Consider the following 14,724-nt stretch of genomic DNA (forward strand, 5'->3'; position numbering starts at 1 on the left):
GATGTCATTCCGAGTATCTGTTCCTTTCCTGTGTCTATGGATAAATGCACAGTACCACTCCTCTCATTCATTATGCAGGATGACATTCCGAGTATCTGTTCCTATCCTGTGTCTATGGATAAATTCACAGTGCCACTCCTCTCATTCATTATACAGGATGTAATTTCCTAGTATCTGTTCCTATCCTGTGTCTATGGATAAATGCACAGTACCACTCCTCTCATTCATTATGCAGGATGTCATTTCCTAGTATCTGTTCCTATCCTGTGTCAATGGATCAATGCACAGTACAACTCCTCTCATTCATTATGCAGGATGACATTCCGAGTATCTGTTCCTTTCCTGTGTCTATGGATAAGTGCACAGTACCACTCCTCTCATTCATTATGCAGGTTGACATTCCGAGTATCTGTTCCTATCCTGTGTCTATGGATAAATGCACAGTACCACTCCTCTCATTCATTATGCAGGATGTCATTTCCTAGTATCTGTTCCTATCCTGTGTCTATGGATAAATGCACAGTGCCACTCCTCTCATTCATTATACAGGATGTAATTTCCTAGTATCTGTTCCTATCCTGTGTCTATGGATAAATGCACAGTACCACTCATCTCATTCACTGTGCAGGATGACATTCCGAGTATCTGTTCCTATCCTGTGTCTATGGATAAATGCACAGTGCCACTCCTCTCATTCATTATACAGGATGTCATTTCCTAGTATCTGTTCCTATCCTGTGTCTATGGATAAATGCACAGTACCACTCCTCTCATTCATTATGCAGGATGACAGTTCCAGTATCTGTTCCTATCCTGTGTCTATAGATAAATGCACAGTGCCACTCCTCTCATTCATTATACAGGAAGTCATTTCCTAGTATCTGTTCCTATACTGTGTCTATGGATAAATGCACAGTGCCACTCCTCTCATTCATTATACAGGATGTCATTTCCTAGTATCTGTTCCTATCCTGTGTCTATGGATAAATGCACAGTACCACTCCTCTCATTCATTATGCAGGATGTCATTCCGAGTATCTGTTCCTATCCTGTGTCTATGGATAAATGCACAGTACCACTCCTCTCATTCATTATGCAGGATGTCATTCCGTGTATCTGTTCCTATCCTGTGTCTATGGATAAATGCACAGTGCCACTCCTCTCATTCATTACACAGGATGTCATTTCCTAGTATCTGTTCCTATCCCGTGTCTATGGATAAATGCACAGTACCACTCCTCTCATTCATTATACAGGATGACATCCTAGTATCTGTTCCTATCCTGTGTCTATGGATAAATGCACAGTACCACTCCTCTCATTCATTATACAGGATGACATTCCAATTATCTGTTCCTATCCTGTGTCTATGGATAAATGCACAGTACCACTCCTCTCATTCATTATACAGGATGTCATTTCCTAGTATTTGTTCCTATCCTGTGTCTATGGATAAATGCACAGTACCACTCCTCTCATTCATTATGCAGGATGTCATTCCGAGTATCTGTTCCTATCCTGTGTCTATGGATAAATGCACAGTACCACTCCTCTCATTCATTATGCAGGATGTCATTCCGAGTATCTGTTCCTATCCTGTGTCTATGGATAAATGCACAGTGCCACTCCTCTCATTCATTATACAGGATGACATTTCCTAGTATCTGTTCCTATCCTGTGTCTATGGATAAATGCACAGTGCCACTCCTCTCATTCATTATACAGGATGTAATTTCCTAGTATCTGTTCCTATCCTGTGTCTATGGATAAGTGCACAGTGCCACTCCTCTCATTCATTATGCAGGATGTCATTTCCTAGTATCTGTTCCTATCCTGTGTCTATGGATAAATGCACAGTGCCACTCCTCTCATTCATTATACAGGATGGCATTCCGAGTGTCTGTTCCTATACTGTGTCTATGGATAAATGCACAGTACCATTCCTCTCATTCATTATGCAGGATGTCATTTCCTAGTATCTGCTCCTATCCTGTGTCAATTGATAAATGCACAGTACAACTCCTCTCATTCATTATGCAGGATGACATTCCGAGTATCTGTTCCTATCCTGTGTCTATGGATAAATTCACAGTGCCACTCCTCTCATTCATTATACAGGATGTAATTTCCTAGTATCTGTTCCTATCCTGTGTCTATGGATAAATGCACAGTACCACTCCTCTCATTCATAATGCAGGATGTCATTTCCTAGTATCTGTTCCTATCCTGTGTCAATGGATCAATGCACAGTACAACTCCTCTCATTCATTATGCAGGATGACATTCCGAGTATCTGTTCCTTTCCTGTGTCTATGGATAAGTGCACAGTACCACTCCTCTCATTCATTATGCAGGATGACATTTCCTAGTATCTGTTCCTATCCTGTGTCTATGGATAAATGCACAGTACCACTCCTCTCATTCATTATGCAGGATGACATTTCGAGTATCTGTTCCTATCCTGTGTCTATAGATAAATGCACAGTGCCACTCCTCTCATTCATTATGCAGGATGACATTTCGAGTATCTGTTCCTATCCTGTGTCTATAGATAAATGCACAGTGCCACTCCTCTCATTCATTATGCAGGATGTCATTCGGAGTATCTGTTCCTATCCTGTGTCTATGGATAAATGCACAGTACCACTCCTCTCATTCATTATGCAGGATGTCATTCCGAGTATCTGTTCCTATCCTGTGTCTATGGATAAATGCACAGTGCCACTCCTCTCATTCATTATACAGGATGACATTTCCTAGTATCTGTTCCTATCCTGTGTCTATGGATAAATGCACAGTGCCACTCCTCTCATTCATTATACAGGATGTCATTTCCTAGTATCTGTTCCTATCCTGTGTCTATGGATAAATTCACAGTGCCACTCCTCTCATTCATTATACAGGATGTAATTTCCTAGTATCTGTTCCTATCCTGTGTCTATGGATAAATGCACAGTACCACTCCTCTCATTCATTATGCAGGATGACATTCCGAGTATCTGTTCCTTTCCTGTGTCTATGGATAAGTGCACAGTACCACTCCTCTCATTCATTATGCAGGATGACATTCCGAGTATCTGTTCCTATCCTGTGTCTATGGATAAATGCACAGTACCACTCCTCTCATTCATTATGCAGGATGTCATTTCCTAGTATCTGTTCCTATCCTGTGTCTATGGATAAATGCACAGTGCCACTCCTCTCATTCATTATACAGGATGTCATTTCCTAGTATCTGTTCCTATCCTGTGTCTATGGATAAATGCACAGTACCACTCCTCTCATTCATTATGCAGGATGACATTCCGAGTATCTGTTCCTATCCTGTGTCTATGGATAAATGCACAGTGCCACTCCTCCCATTCATTATACAGGATGTCATTTCCTAGTATCTGTTCCTATCCTGTGTCTATGGATAAATGCACAGTGCCACTCCTCCCATTCATTATACAGGATGTCATTTCCTAGTATCTGTTCCTATCCTGTGTCTATGGATAAATGCACAGTGCAACTCCTCTCATTCATTATACAGGATGTCATTCCGAGTATCTATTCCTATCCTGTGTCTATGGATAAATGCACAGTGCCACTCCTCTCATTCATTATACAGGATGACATTCCGAGTATCTGTTCCTATCCTGTGTCTATGGATACATGCACAGTACCACTCCTCTCATTCATTATACAGGATGTAATTTCCTAGTATCTGCTCCTTTCCTGTGTCTATGGATAAATGCACAGTACCACTCCTCTCATTCATTATGCAGGATGACATTCCGAGTATCTGTTCCTATCCTGTGTCTATGGATAAATGCACAGTACCACTCCTCTCATTCATTATGCAGGATGTCATTTCCTAGTATCTGTTCCTATCCTGTGTCTATGGATAAATGCACAGTGCCACTCCTCTCATTCATTATACAGGATGTCATTTCCTAGTATCTGTTCCAATCCTGTGTCTATGGATAAATGCACAGTACCACTCCTCTCATTCATTGTGCAGGATGACATTCCGAGTATCTGTTCCTATCCTGTGTCTATGGATAAATGCACAGTGCCACTCCTCTCATTCATTATAGAGGATGTCATTTCCTAGTATCTGTTCCTATCCTGTGTCTATGGATAAATGCACAGTACCACTCCTCTCATTCATTATGCAGGATGACATTTCGAGTATCTGTTCCTATCCTGTGTCTATAGATAAATGCACAGTACCACTCCTCTCATTCATTATACAGGATGTCATTTCCTAGTATCTGTTCCTATACTGTGTCTATGGATAAATGCACAGTGCCACTCCTCTCATTCATTATACAGGATGTCATTTCCTAGTATCTGTTCCTATCCTATGTCTATGGATAAATGCACAGTACCACTCCTCTCATTCATTATACAGGATGTCATTTCCTAGTATCTGTTCCTATCTTGTGTCTATGGATAAATGCACAGTACCACTCGTGGATGCAGGATGTAATTTCCTAGTATCTGTTCCTATCCTGTGTCTGTGGATAAATGCACAGTGCCACTCCTCTCATTCATTATACAGGATGACATTCCGAGTATCTGTTCCTATCCTGTGTCTATGGATAAATGCACAGTGCCACTCCTCTCATTCATTATACAGGATGACATTCTGAGTATCTGTTCCTATCCTGTGTCTATGGGTAAATGCACAGTGTCACTCCTCTCATTCTTTATACAGGTTGACATTCCGAGTATCTGTTTCTATCCTGTGTCTATGGATAAATGCACAGTGCCACTCCTCTCATTCATTATACAGGATGACATTCCGAGTATCTGTTCCTATCCTGTGTCTATGGATAAATGCACAGTGCCACTCCTCTCATTCATTATGCAGGATGACATTCCAAGTATCTGTTCCTATCCTGTGTCTATGGATAAGTGCACAGTACCACTCCTCTCATTCATTATGCAGGATGACATTCCGAGTATCTGTTCCTATCCTGTATCTATGGATAAATGCACAGTACCACTCCTCTCATTCATTATGCAGGATGTCATTCCAAGTATCTGTTCCTATCCTGTGTCTATGGATAAATGCACAGTACCACTCCTCTCATTCATTATGCAGGATGTCATTTCCTAATATTTGTTCCTATCCTGTGTCTATGGATAAATGCACAGTACCACTCCTCTCATTCATTATACAGGATGTCATTTCCTAGTATCTGTTCCTATCCTGTGTCTATGGATAAATGCACAGTGCCACTCCTCTCATTCATTATACAGGATGTCATTTCCTAGTATCTGCTCCTATCCTGTGTCTATGGATAAATGCACAGTACCACTCCTCTCATTCATTATGCAGGATGTCATTTCCTAGTATCTGTTCCTATCCTGTGTCTATGGATAAATGCACAGTGCCACTCCTCTCATTCATTATGCAGGATGTCATTTCCTAGTATCTGTTCCTATCCTGTGTCTATGGATAAATGCACAGTACCACTCCTCTCATTCATTATACAGGATGTCATTTCCTAGTATCTGTTCCTATCCTGTGTCTATGGATAAATGCACAGTACCACTCCTCTCATTCATTATACAGGATGTCATTTCCTAGTATTTGTTCCTATCCTGTGTCTATGGCTAAATGCACAGTGCCACTCCTCTCATTCATTATGCAGGATGTCACTTCCTAGTATCTGTTCCTATCCTGTGTCTATGGATAAATGCACAGTGCCACTCCTCTCATTCATTATACAGGATGTCATTTCCTAGTATCTGTTCCTATCTTGTGTCTATGGATAAATGCACAGTACCACTCCTCTCATTCATTATGCAGGCTGTAATTTCCTAGTATCTGTTCCTATCCTGTGTCTATGGATAAATGCACAGTGCCACTCCTCTCATTCATTGTGCAGGATGTCATTTCCTAGTATCTGTTCCTATCCTGTGTCTATGGATAAATGCACAGTGCCACTCCTCTCATTCATTATACAGGATGACATTCCGAGTATCTGTTCCTATCCTGTGCCTATGGGTAAATGCACAGTACCACTCCTCTCATTCATTATGCAGGATGTAACTTCCGAGTATCTGTTCCTTTCCTTTGTCTATGGATAAATTCACAGTACCACTCCTCTCATTCATTATACAGGATGACATTCCGAGTATCTGTTCCTATCCTGTGTCTATGGATAAATGCACAGTGCCACTCCTCTCATTCATTATGCAGGATGTAATTTCCTAGTATCTGTTCCTATCCTGTGTCTATGGATAAATGCACAGTACCACTCCTCTCATTCATTATACAGGATGTCATTTCCTAGTATCTGTTCCTATCCTGTGTCTATGGATAAATGCACAGTACCACTCCTCTCATTCATTATACAGGATGACATTCCTAGTATCTGTTCCTATCCTGTGTCTATGGATAAATGCACAGTACCACTCCTCTCATTCATTATACAGGATGACATTCCGAGTATCTGTTCCTATCCTGTGCCTATGGGTAAATGCACAGTACCACTCCTCTCATTCATTATACAGGATGTCATTTCCTAGTATCTGTTCCTAACCTGTGTCTATGGATAAATGCACAGCACCACTCCTCTAATTCATTATACAGGATGTCATTTCCAGAGTACCCCACGGCAATGAATATAAAGTCTGCACTTGTTAATTAATTAACAATGTTGTTATTAATTATCCCTTTTAAATATAATATTGTTAAACATTCTAGCCTGTACTAAACATTGAAGCTACTGTTGAACTACAAGTTATTATTACTAAACTTTATTTATAGGGTGATAAGACAGTACAGGATTAGACAGTACAGTACAATACAGTAGACCAGTAATAAAAAGTCATTGCATTATATTTCAAGAGCTGTACAAACACAGACTGACTAACACTATATTACAAAGTTGCATAATATGGATCATATGTTACACTCGTGTTAAAGCAAACGCTGAATCGTGGACAAATAAGTAAATAAACACAATGGTTTATTGCTGAACAACCGGTAGTAAACATCAGCTCCAAGCATATTGTAGTAAGATGTCTCACACAGCCAGTAACATACTATTATCTTTACTTTTGAAGGAAAAGCACTTCCTGGTGCAATACAATTCTGCTCCTGAAACAATGGGCGAAAGTTGACTTTCTGGATTCCTAGATACACCTGCAGCAGCCACACACCAGCATGTGCCACACAGCGTCTCCAGTCCAAAGGGATCCCGTGCTCCCAGCCAGCCTCACCCTGGACTCTGGCCACCCCATAAACTAACCCACTGTTTCCCACAACACATTCATGCTCTCGCCAGCAGATAACACCGGGTATTCCTGGGGGAAGTGGTTATTATTACTGGGATCTATGAAACACTAATATTTCCTGCATCGTTGTACAGTAAAGACACTCAGACAATACACATATAGACATTATTGCAGAACACAGGAGAGCCCCACAGCCGTTCGTCACATCAGCAATCGCTACAATCTCCAGATTTGTGTCAGTCACTAGGAATATGCTGCGTTGACCGCCTGTCTAAAGCCAGGTACACACTGGACGACCTGCGTACACGGCGGACGGCAGGTAGGAACGGAACTACACATCGTGCCGTCCGTAAACATCACACGATCTGGTGAACGACCGCATAATGTGTCTCTCCCCCGCTGCATGGGGTCATAAGTCAGATCCTCAGATTGAGCAGTAGGTACGACAGATCTGAAGATACGACGGACAACCCCGCAGGAGCGTGCACAGCGCCTGATTCAGACCCGTTCGCTAGGATGTGTTCGCACGCAGCCGTCAGCTGCCAAAGTATGCATATCCCGCTATCCCTAGCAAGACATAAGCACGCCCACTATGTCTTGCCGTGCAATCGCGGTATATATTTAGACGCCCACCAGCCTGACACAAGACGCCCACTTCCCCTTGTAACGCACGTCATCTCCAGGAAGTGTATTAAACAATCGGTAACATCGGACCCATACGCAGCACTTGTCGCTAACCATACCCTACCGCAAGCACTGCGAGTGCTGCTGTGTGTAACTCAGCCATGTGATGTGTACGCTGACGCTGCGTCTTCATTATGTACGCCCCTGAAACGACGTTCAGATGCACAGACACGCCTGCGTTCGCACCACCACACCCCCGTTACCATCGACCACACCCTGTTTCCACCCGCAATCGGCTCGTCCTGTCACTCATGCTAGCAAAGCGTCTGTATACAGGGAGCGAGCACTTCCTGATCGCATGGACTAGTTCGCACACGCACTGCGTCTTGTACGCATGCGCAGATTGCAAACATCGGCAGGCTACGTGCGAACGCAGCCTACCGAACGGGTCTGAATCAGGTCCACAGTGCGTACACAATGGACAACATGAACAATTTGTCATTCCAATCCGTCAGAAATCGGCAAATCGTTTAAAAAAAAAATTGTCTAGTGTGTACCCAGCTTCAGATGCCATCACCAGAATCATATTCCAAGGTCTGACATGTAAGCCTACACGCCTTTGTGTTACCCAGTGAAGCTGGAGCATATCCTTATCCTAAACTATCACAGCGTCAGCAAAAGCAAAAACTCTGGAAAGAAGGAAATTCGGTATAAAGTTACTAATGAATTTGTAAAAAGCAAATGAATGTAAAAGAATAGAGGTTTGATGACAACTTACCGGAATCCGTTTTGTAAAGGGTTTTTTTCCCCCCCAAGAGGTGACTGAGGGTCTTATTCAGAGATGGACGCAATCAAGATTTTTCCATAGATCGAGCGATTGCTTGCCATTGTGCATCTGTATAAGCCGCATGCACGTGCGCAGCGATCGCATTGCGATTACGGACACTCAAAGAAATCCATCATAAAGCGAGTGGCAGGTAGTTAGCGTTTGGGGGGTGGTAACGGGAGTGGACTGTTTAAGCGCTGTTACTGGGCGTGCATAAATTAGCCACCGCGATCTCCTACGCAGCGTGAGAGCCCTCTGCGTATCAGGAGGGCTGACGAGTCTGCGGCTGGTCAGACCTTCCGCAAGGGCAAGAGGGCCGTTTGATGTGTGTTGATGTTACCGATATTTACGCAGGTAAGCGACATCGTACGCAAGTAAGAAGGCAGCAGCAGGCGTGCTTATGCTTGGGTAAGCTTTGGAACCATTAGCATATTTTCGCAGCTGCGTTCCGTGCGAAATCGGAGCTGCGATCGCATTAGCGCCCATCTCTGGATCAGGCCCTGCTTCTGTTAGGACTTGCGCCAATTAACCCAGCTACATATTTTGTGAGTTATTTTAATTGTATCTGCCATCCATCCAGCGAGCATCTTCTCGTTTAATGGCACCACCACAGCGAGCTACTAAAACTCAGTATATATCTCACAGAGCCAAACGTACAAAGCATAGCAAGATAGGACAAGCAAACCTGGCCCCTTTTATGAAGGTTTTATTTGACACAAGGGGGAAGGGGGGGGGGGCAGGATTTGTAATGTCCCATGCAATAGAGAAGAATACTTTATGGTTGGAATGTAAACTATATAAAAATACAAGTAAGCTGTCACAGATACCTCCCTGAAACATTTACATATGAATAATGTAAAGATTTCAAATATTCTCAGAATGTAACTTTCCAGATTAATGGAAATCTTACAGACAGTTACAAAGACTGTAACCGTGAGCAACCAGTGTATTTTCATTTATACGCTTTACAGAAAATAAACGAAAACAACAAAAGCAAACGGTTATAGTATCTACCGAGCTATAATACCTTTCAGCACAGTTATTAGGCATGCACTCATATATGTCCTGCTTCATGCTCGGTGGAATGACTGATTGCACCTGATTCCGGGATCGGTATGATCTACCGCCAGCCAGGTAAGTAGAAACTAACCTAACCCCCCCCCTAACCCTCCCTTAGGGGTGCCTAACCCTAACCTCCCCCTCAAGTGCCTAACTCTAAGCCCCCCTAAGTGCCTAAACCTAACCCACCCTTCCCCGCTGCCTAAACCTAAGTCTCCCTGGGGGGGTACCTAACCCTAATCTCCCCCCTCCCCCTGTGTGGGGACAGTGGAGTGCTGCGATTCTGACATTAACCTAGGAGATATCGCCTACATTATAGGCTTGATAAATACCACTTGTAGTCCATTCAGTAATAATCGTGTGGGTACTGCTGTTTCCGGGTGATTAACAGGGTTTGACAGCTAGGGCCCTGGAGTGTTGCTTATCACAGTTCAAAGATTACAGGTCCTAGTGTAATATATACAATACTTACCTTTTCCTGTTGGCACCAAGTGAATATAAACAAACTCCTGGAGTGGAAATCGGAGGCCCATTGCGGCTGCCCCGATCAGTAGTTCGGTTTAGGACTCAATTTCACAAAGGGTTAACAACACTGGCTTTAGTTCTGCATAGAGTTTGTACCGTGTACAGAGCAGATGATACTAAGGTGCTGTAACCCATGGCAACAAGTCAGGAATGACCAATGCATACCTTGTGCTGACACACAGTGGAGGAAGTTGATGAACTAGTGACATCGGTGAGGTAGGAGCCACAATATGATGCCTCAGAGAATTGATAGCCTCCGTTCTCAGAAAGATTGGTGCAAACCAGTAGATGGTTTAACCCACTGAGTATACTGTAACGGTAACTTGAACAAATTAAATTTACCATCTGGGTTTATTAAACAATTTGAGTTGCCTATTGAATGAATAAAAATGAGAGCTCCATAGCTTGGGAGTAATAAGGCAAAGAGTATGAGCATAAAAGGATGCACAAATACTGGTAGTATGACAATTATTATACATACTGGGCCTAATCTTGGGATGCATGTGAGCCTGGGTCACTGCCAGTCATTCTCTTTAGCCGGCACTTTCTCCTGCGTTAAACCAGGTGTAAATGATACACCTCCAAGCTGGCGTATTGTCACTTACATTCAGCTATATATAGGATGCACTTACGTCACCTCAGCCCCATGAACTTTGCCGTTTATGAGAAGGACCCATTACATCCAGATCTGCCTGACCGGTCGTAAGTGTAGATGTGGACAAAATGTGCACGACACATGCGCCCATTTCTGCGCAAATTCGCACAGGGTGAACGTTCAACTGTGCACTAGCCCCATAGCCAGCATTGGCTAGGAGAGAACCCAGAAGGCAGGATGGTCTTAGAGCCACCAACTGCCTCCCAGCAGGTGACCATTTGTAACAGTCCCTTGGGGCACATTCCCAGGCAAACAGGCTACAAGGCTGCAGGGGGTCCAGTCAGGAGTCATGGATGTAATAAATGCATTATTTACTTGACACTTGTATAGATTGTTCGCATTATTTACTAATTATTATAAGCTGCATCTGCCATTTTGATTGTGTGTGATCTGCACCAAGGAGACATGCATTGATGTATAATATTCTACATTCGCGGTCATGTTTCTCTAAAATGCAAAGTGATGCATTTATTAAAGCAAAACTAGGACAAAGCATGAAATCGCTGCAGGTTCTGGAGCCATACAATACAAGCTCTTATTTAGACCCATATTAACTTATACATTTTCTCAGGTTTTTTGCTGGGTGGTCTCAAACTTTCCCTAGAACTATTGTGCAGCATTAGTTTTCCCCAATGCTCTGACATTTCTACTTATGAGGGTTGCTCAGGCTGTACCCCAAGAACAGTGCAATGCAATTCATGCCAGTAAAAACTACAACCACGTCTCATGATAAATCGGAGCCAATCATTACTGCAGCAGACAATGCAACAATGCAACAAACAAATGCAAATTAATAATAAAAAAAAAATCATAGTGCTCATTGCAAAGGTAAAAATGAGAAAGTTTCAGGTGTAGAGCACAGAGTATGTCTGTAAGTGACAGAAACTCTCTAGAAAAGTGTTTTTATTTTAATGGTTATTTTAGGGGAAGTTCTGGGAACACAGGAGAGCACATTGCTGCATACCACTGAAATGCACATCAAACACAAATCACCAGAGTAACACTAATGACACAGCCAACTCTGCATGGGGACTTACCATTCAGCCCGTTAGGAATGCTCCTGTGGTGGGGAAGGGTGGAGAGGTCATCCACAGACCTCCTGATGGTCCCAGATTTATTATCCGCTGGCTTGGAGTGATGATGGTGGTGGTGGTGGTGGTGGTGGTGGTCCGGGCTCCCTGCACTGCCTGTGCTGGAGGTGCTGCTCCCATCCCCGACATCTCTGGTTGCAGAGCCTCCATTCAGGTTGGTCAGACTGCTCTGGCTATCGATGGAACTCCGTGAGCCAGCCCCGTTCCTCTCCTCGTCCAACATCAGAACTATCTCCTTGAGCTCCAGGTTGTCCCTGAGCAGAGCCTCCTGCTTTGTCTCCAGCTCCTTCAGCTTCTGCTGGTAAGCCCCCACCTCCTTCCACATCACCCCGGCGGTGTGCCTGCCGAACCTCTGCCATTCCCTGGACAGCTTCTTGCCCTTCTGCCGGTCGTCGTCCAGAAAGCAGCACAGCTCCCTCAGCTCCTGATTGTCATCCTGAAGTTTCTGGTTGACCTCCTTCAAGCTCCTGATCTCGTGGAGGTGGACCTGCAGCCTCCGGTTGACATCCTTCATCAGGTTCCCATGCTCCAGCATCAGGCTCATCTTCTCGCTCTCCGCTCTCCTCAGCCGCTGGATCAGGTCCTCCTTGCTGGACCTCAGGAGCTCCTCATCGGAGACTTTGCTGAGGTCCTCAGCAGAGCCTCCCTGGGCATGCATGGCCAGTGGTAGAAGATGGGAGGCCAGAGATAGAGAAGGTGGGTGCACCGGAATCAAATCAAAGTCCTCTTCTGCAAACTAACATCCCAGCAAATGCAATGATACTCTTCATCCAAGGTGCACAGGTCTCATTCATTGGTGGTGGGATCCCGGCTGCCTATCCCCAGCATTTACTCCTAGGGGGTATTTAGTAGGTAATATCTGCAGAGAAATGCCCACTCCGTGCGGCAGTAGTTTTGCAGCTCAGCCCGGGCTCGATCGCGCAGCTCATCTGAGTGACGAGTCCTCCGCCTGCCTGCCCTTCCCCTGTCTGCCTGCCTGCCCTGCCCCTCCCCTCCCCAGCTCTGACTGCCTGTCCTACAGCGCTACTCGCTTTTTTCCCTCTCTCTCTCTCTCTCTTGAATCAAACCAGCTTTATTGACAGCCCCATGGCACGCAACCCTATCTAGGTCAACGTTCTACTCTGGTTACAAAGTAACAATACAAGGAAGGGGGAGAGAGAGATCTGCAACATTGGGACACACAGATGCAAAGTGCAGACTGATTTACATATTCCTAGGCACAACTAAATATTTGACATATTAAAATAAAATATTTTAAAAACAGTTCTTTACACAGCACACACATATTACCCAGCACTTTACAGAGGATAATCCCAGTCACTCACACCAATCCCTGCCTCAGTGGAGCTTGCACTCTATATGCCCTATCACATAGGCGCATAGACACACTAGGGTTATTTATTTGTTAGAAACCAATTACCCTGCCAGTTTGTTTTTGGAGTGTGGGAGGAAACCGGAGAACCCCGGGGACACCCACGGAAGCACAAGGAGAACATACAAACTCCACACAGGCAATGCCATGGGCCCCCCATTTCTTAATGCAATTGCAATCTGGGCATGACATTACAACCCATGAGCGCTGCGCACATACAGTTTCACTGAGTGCACATGCACAGCTGCCATTGCCGGGCAGGGTTCCGGAGGGAACCTCCGCCAGATATTTATACGCAGTGTAGTCCATAGGCTACAGTGACTAACGCCATGAATGCATCGCAAATTTGGCAGCATCACATCGCACCGCCCCGTAGAAACCTCTGTGGGAGGCAGCTGCCAGTGGGAATGAAGGGATTGCAGCAGGTATTGGAGATACCTGCTGAGGTCCCTCCTTCATACATCTGGGGGAAACTTTATATTTGCAGGTAACCCCCAAAAAACTGGTGATTTCGGGGATATAGCTACAAATATACAATGATAAATGGGACCCTTAGTCAGGAAATGAACTTATGATCTCAGCACTGTGAGGCAGTAATGCTAACCACTATGCCAGCCGTGCTCTGGATAATCCTGTGAATTAGACCACTGTAGCTTGGCAACACAGCTGTGGAACGAGAAGTCACAGAGGACCCTGAAGAGAAAATATATTTCCTAAACCGCTGGAAAGACAGATCATGACTACCACAGGTGCATTACAGGGTTAATAATAATAATAACTTCTGTATACTGTAATCTTCTCCATTGTTGAATTGAATAGTTAGAATTATCCTTTCCAAGTAATGAATGTGTTTTATTGTTTTTTTACAAACCTTGAAGTCAATGACACCCTCAAAGGAAATCCAGTATTAGTCCCTGTACAGCAGAATTCTGTCCAGTACAGTCATAGTAACATAAAGCACCTGTAGGAGACACTGCCCCCTAGTGTCCACATGACACTATTCACTCTTTCATGGGAAGTGTGAAATAGCGAAGACAGGGGAGACAGCAGTTATGGGTTCGATGTGCAAACAGTCTGTACAAAAAAATGAGGCATTGTCCATAGCTACCAATCAGATTCTAGTGTCATATTTCTATCACAGTTTCGAAAACAAAAGGAAACACCAAACTATTTCCTAAGGCTGGCAGCACTTTTTCTTCACACATGAATGTTTCCTTAATCAGCCTCATTGCTTCTACCTGACGTGATTTTTCTACAGCTGGAGTAATTCTTTAATACACTACGTATAAAGTGCATACAATTTGAGTAAAAAATAATGCAGAATCTGGGAGCCACT

The 14,724-nt window shown here is 43.9% G+C and overlaps 1 protein-coding gene across 1 annotated transcript in view; it reads right to left on the reverse strand.

The window, feature by feature from the left end:
* Positions 1-12,975, reverse strand: part of CCDC85C (coiled-coil domain containing 85C) — a 149,824-nt gene extending 136,849 nt beyond the window's left edge. The window contains exon 1 of the mRNA XM_088464289.1: positions 11,963-12,975. Within this exon, the coding sequence (XP_088320415.1) occupies positions 11,963-12,674 (712 nt within the window). The 5' untranslated portion in view covers positions 12,675-12,975. The remainder of the gene's footprint in view (positions 1-11,962) is intronic.
* Between the last annotated feature and the right edge of the window lie 1,749 nt (positions 12,976-14,724).

Source organism: Taudactylus pleione, unplaced genomic scaffold (assembly GCF_031769625.1).
Source record: "Taudactylus pleione unplaced genomic scaffold, aTauple2 ptg001628l, whole genome shotgun sequence".
In the NCBI taxonomy this organism is placed as follows: domain Eukaryota; kingdom Metazoa; phylum Chordata; class Amphibia; order Anura; family Myobatrachidae; genus Taudactylus; species Taudactylus pleione.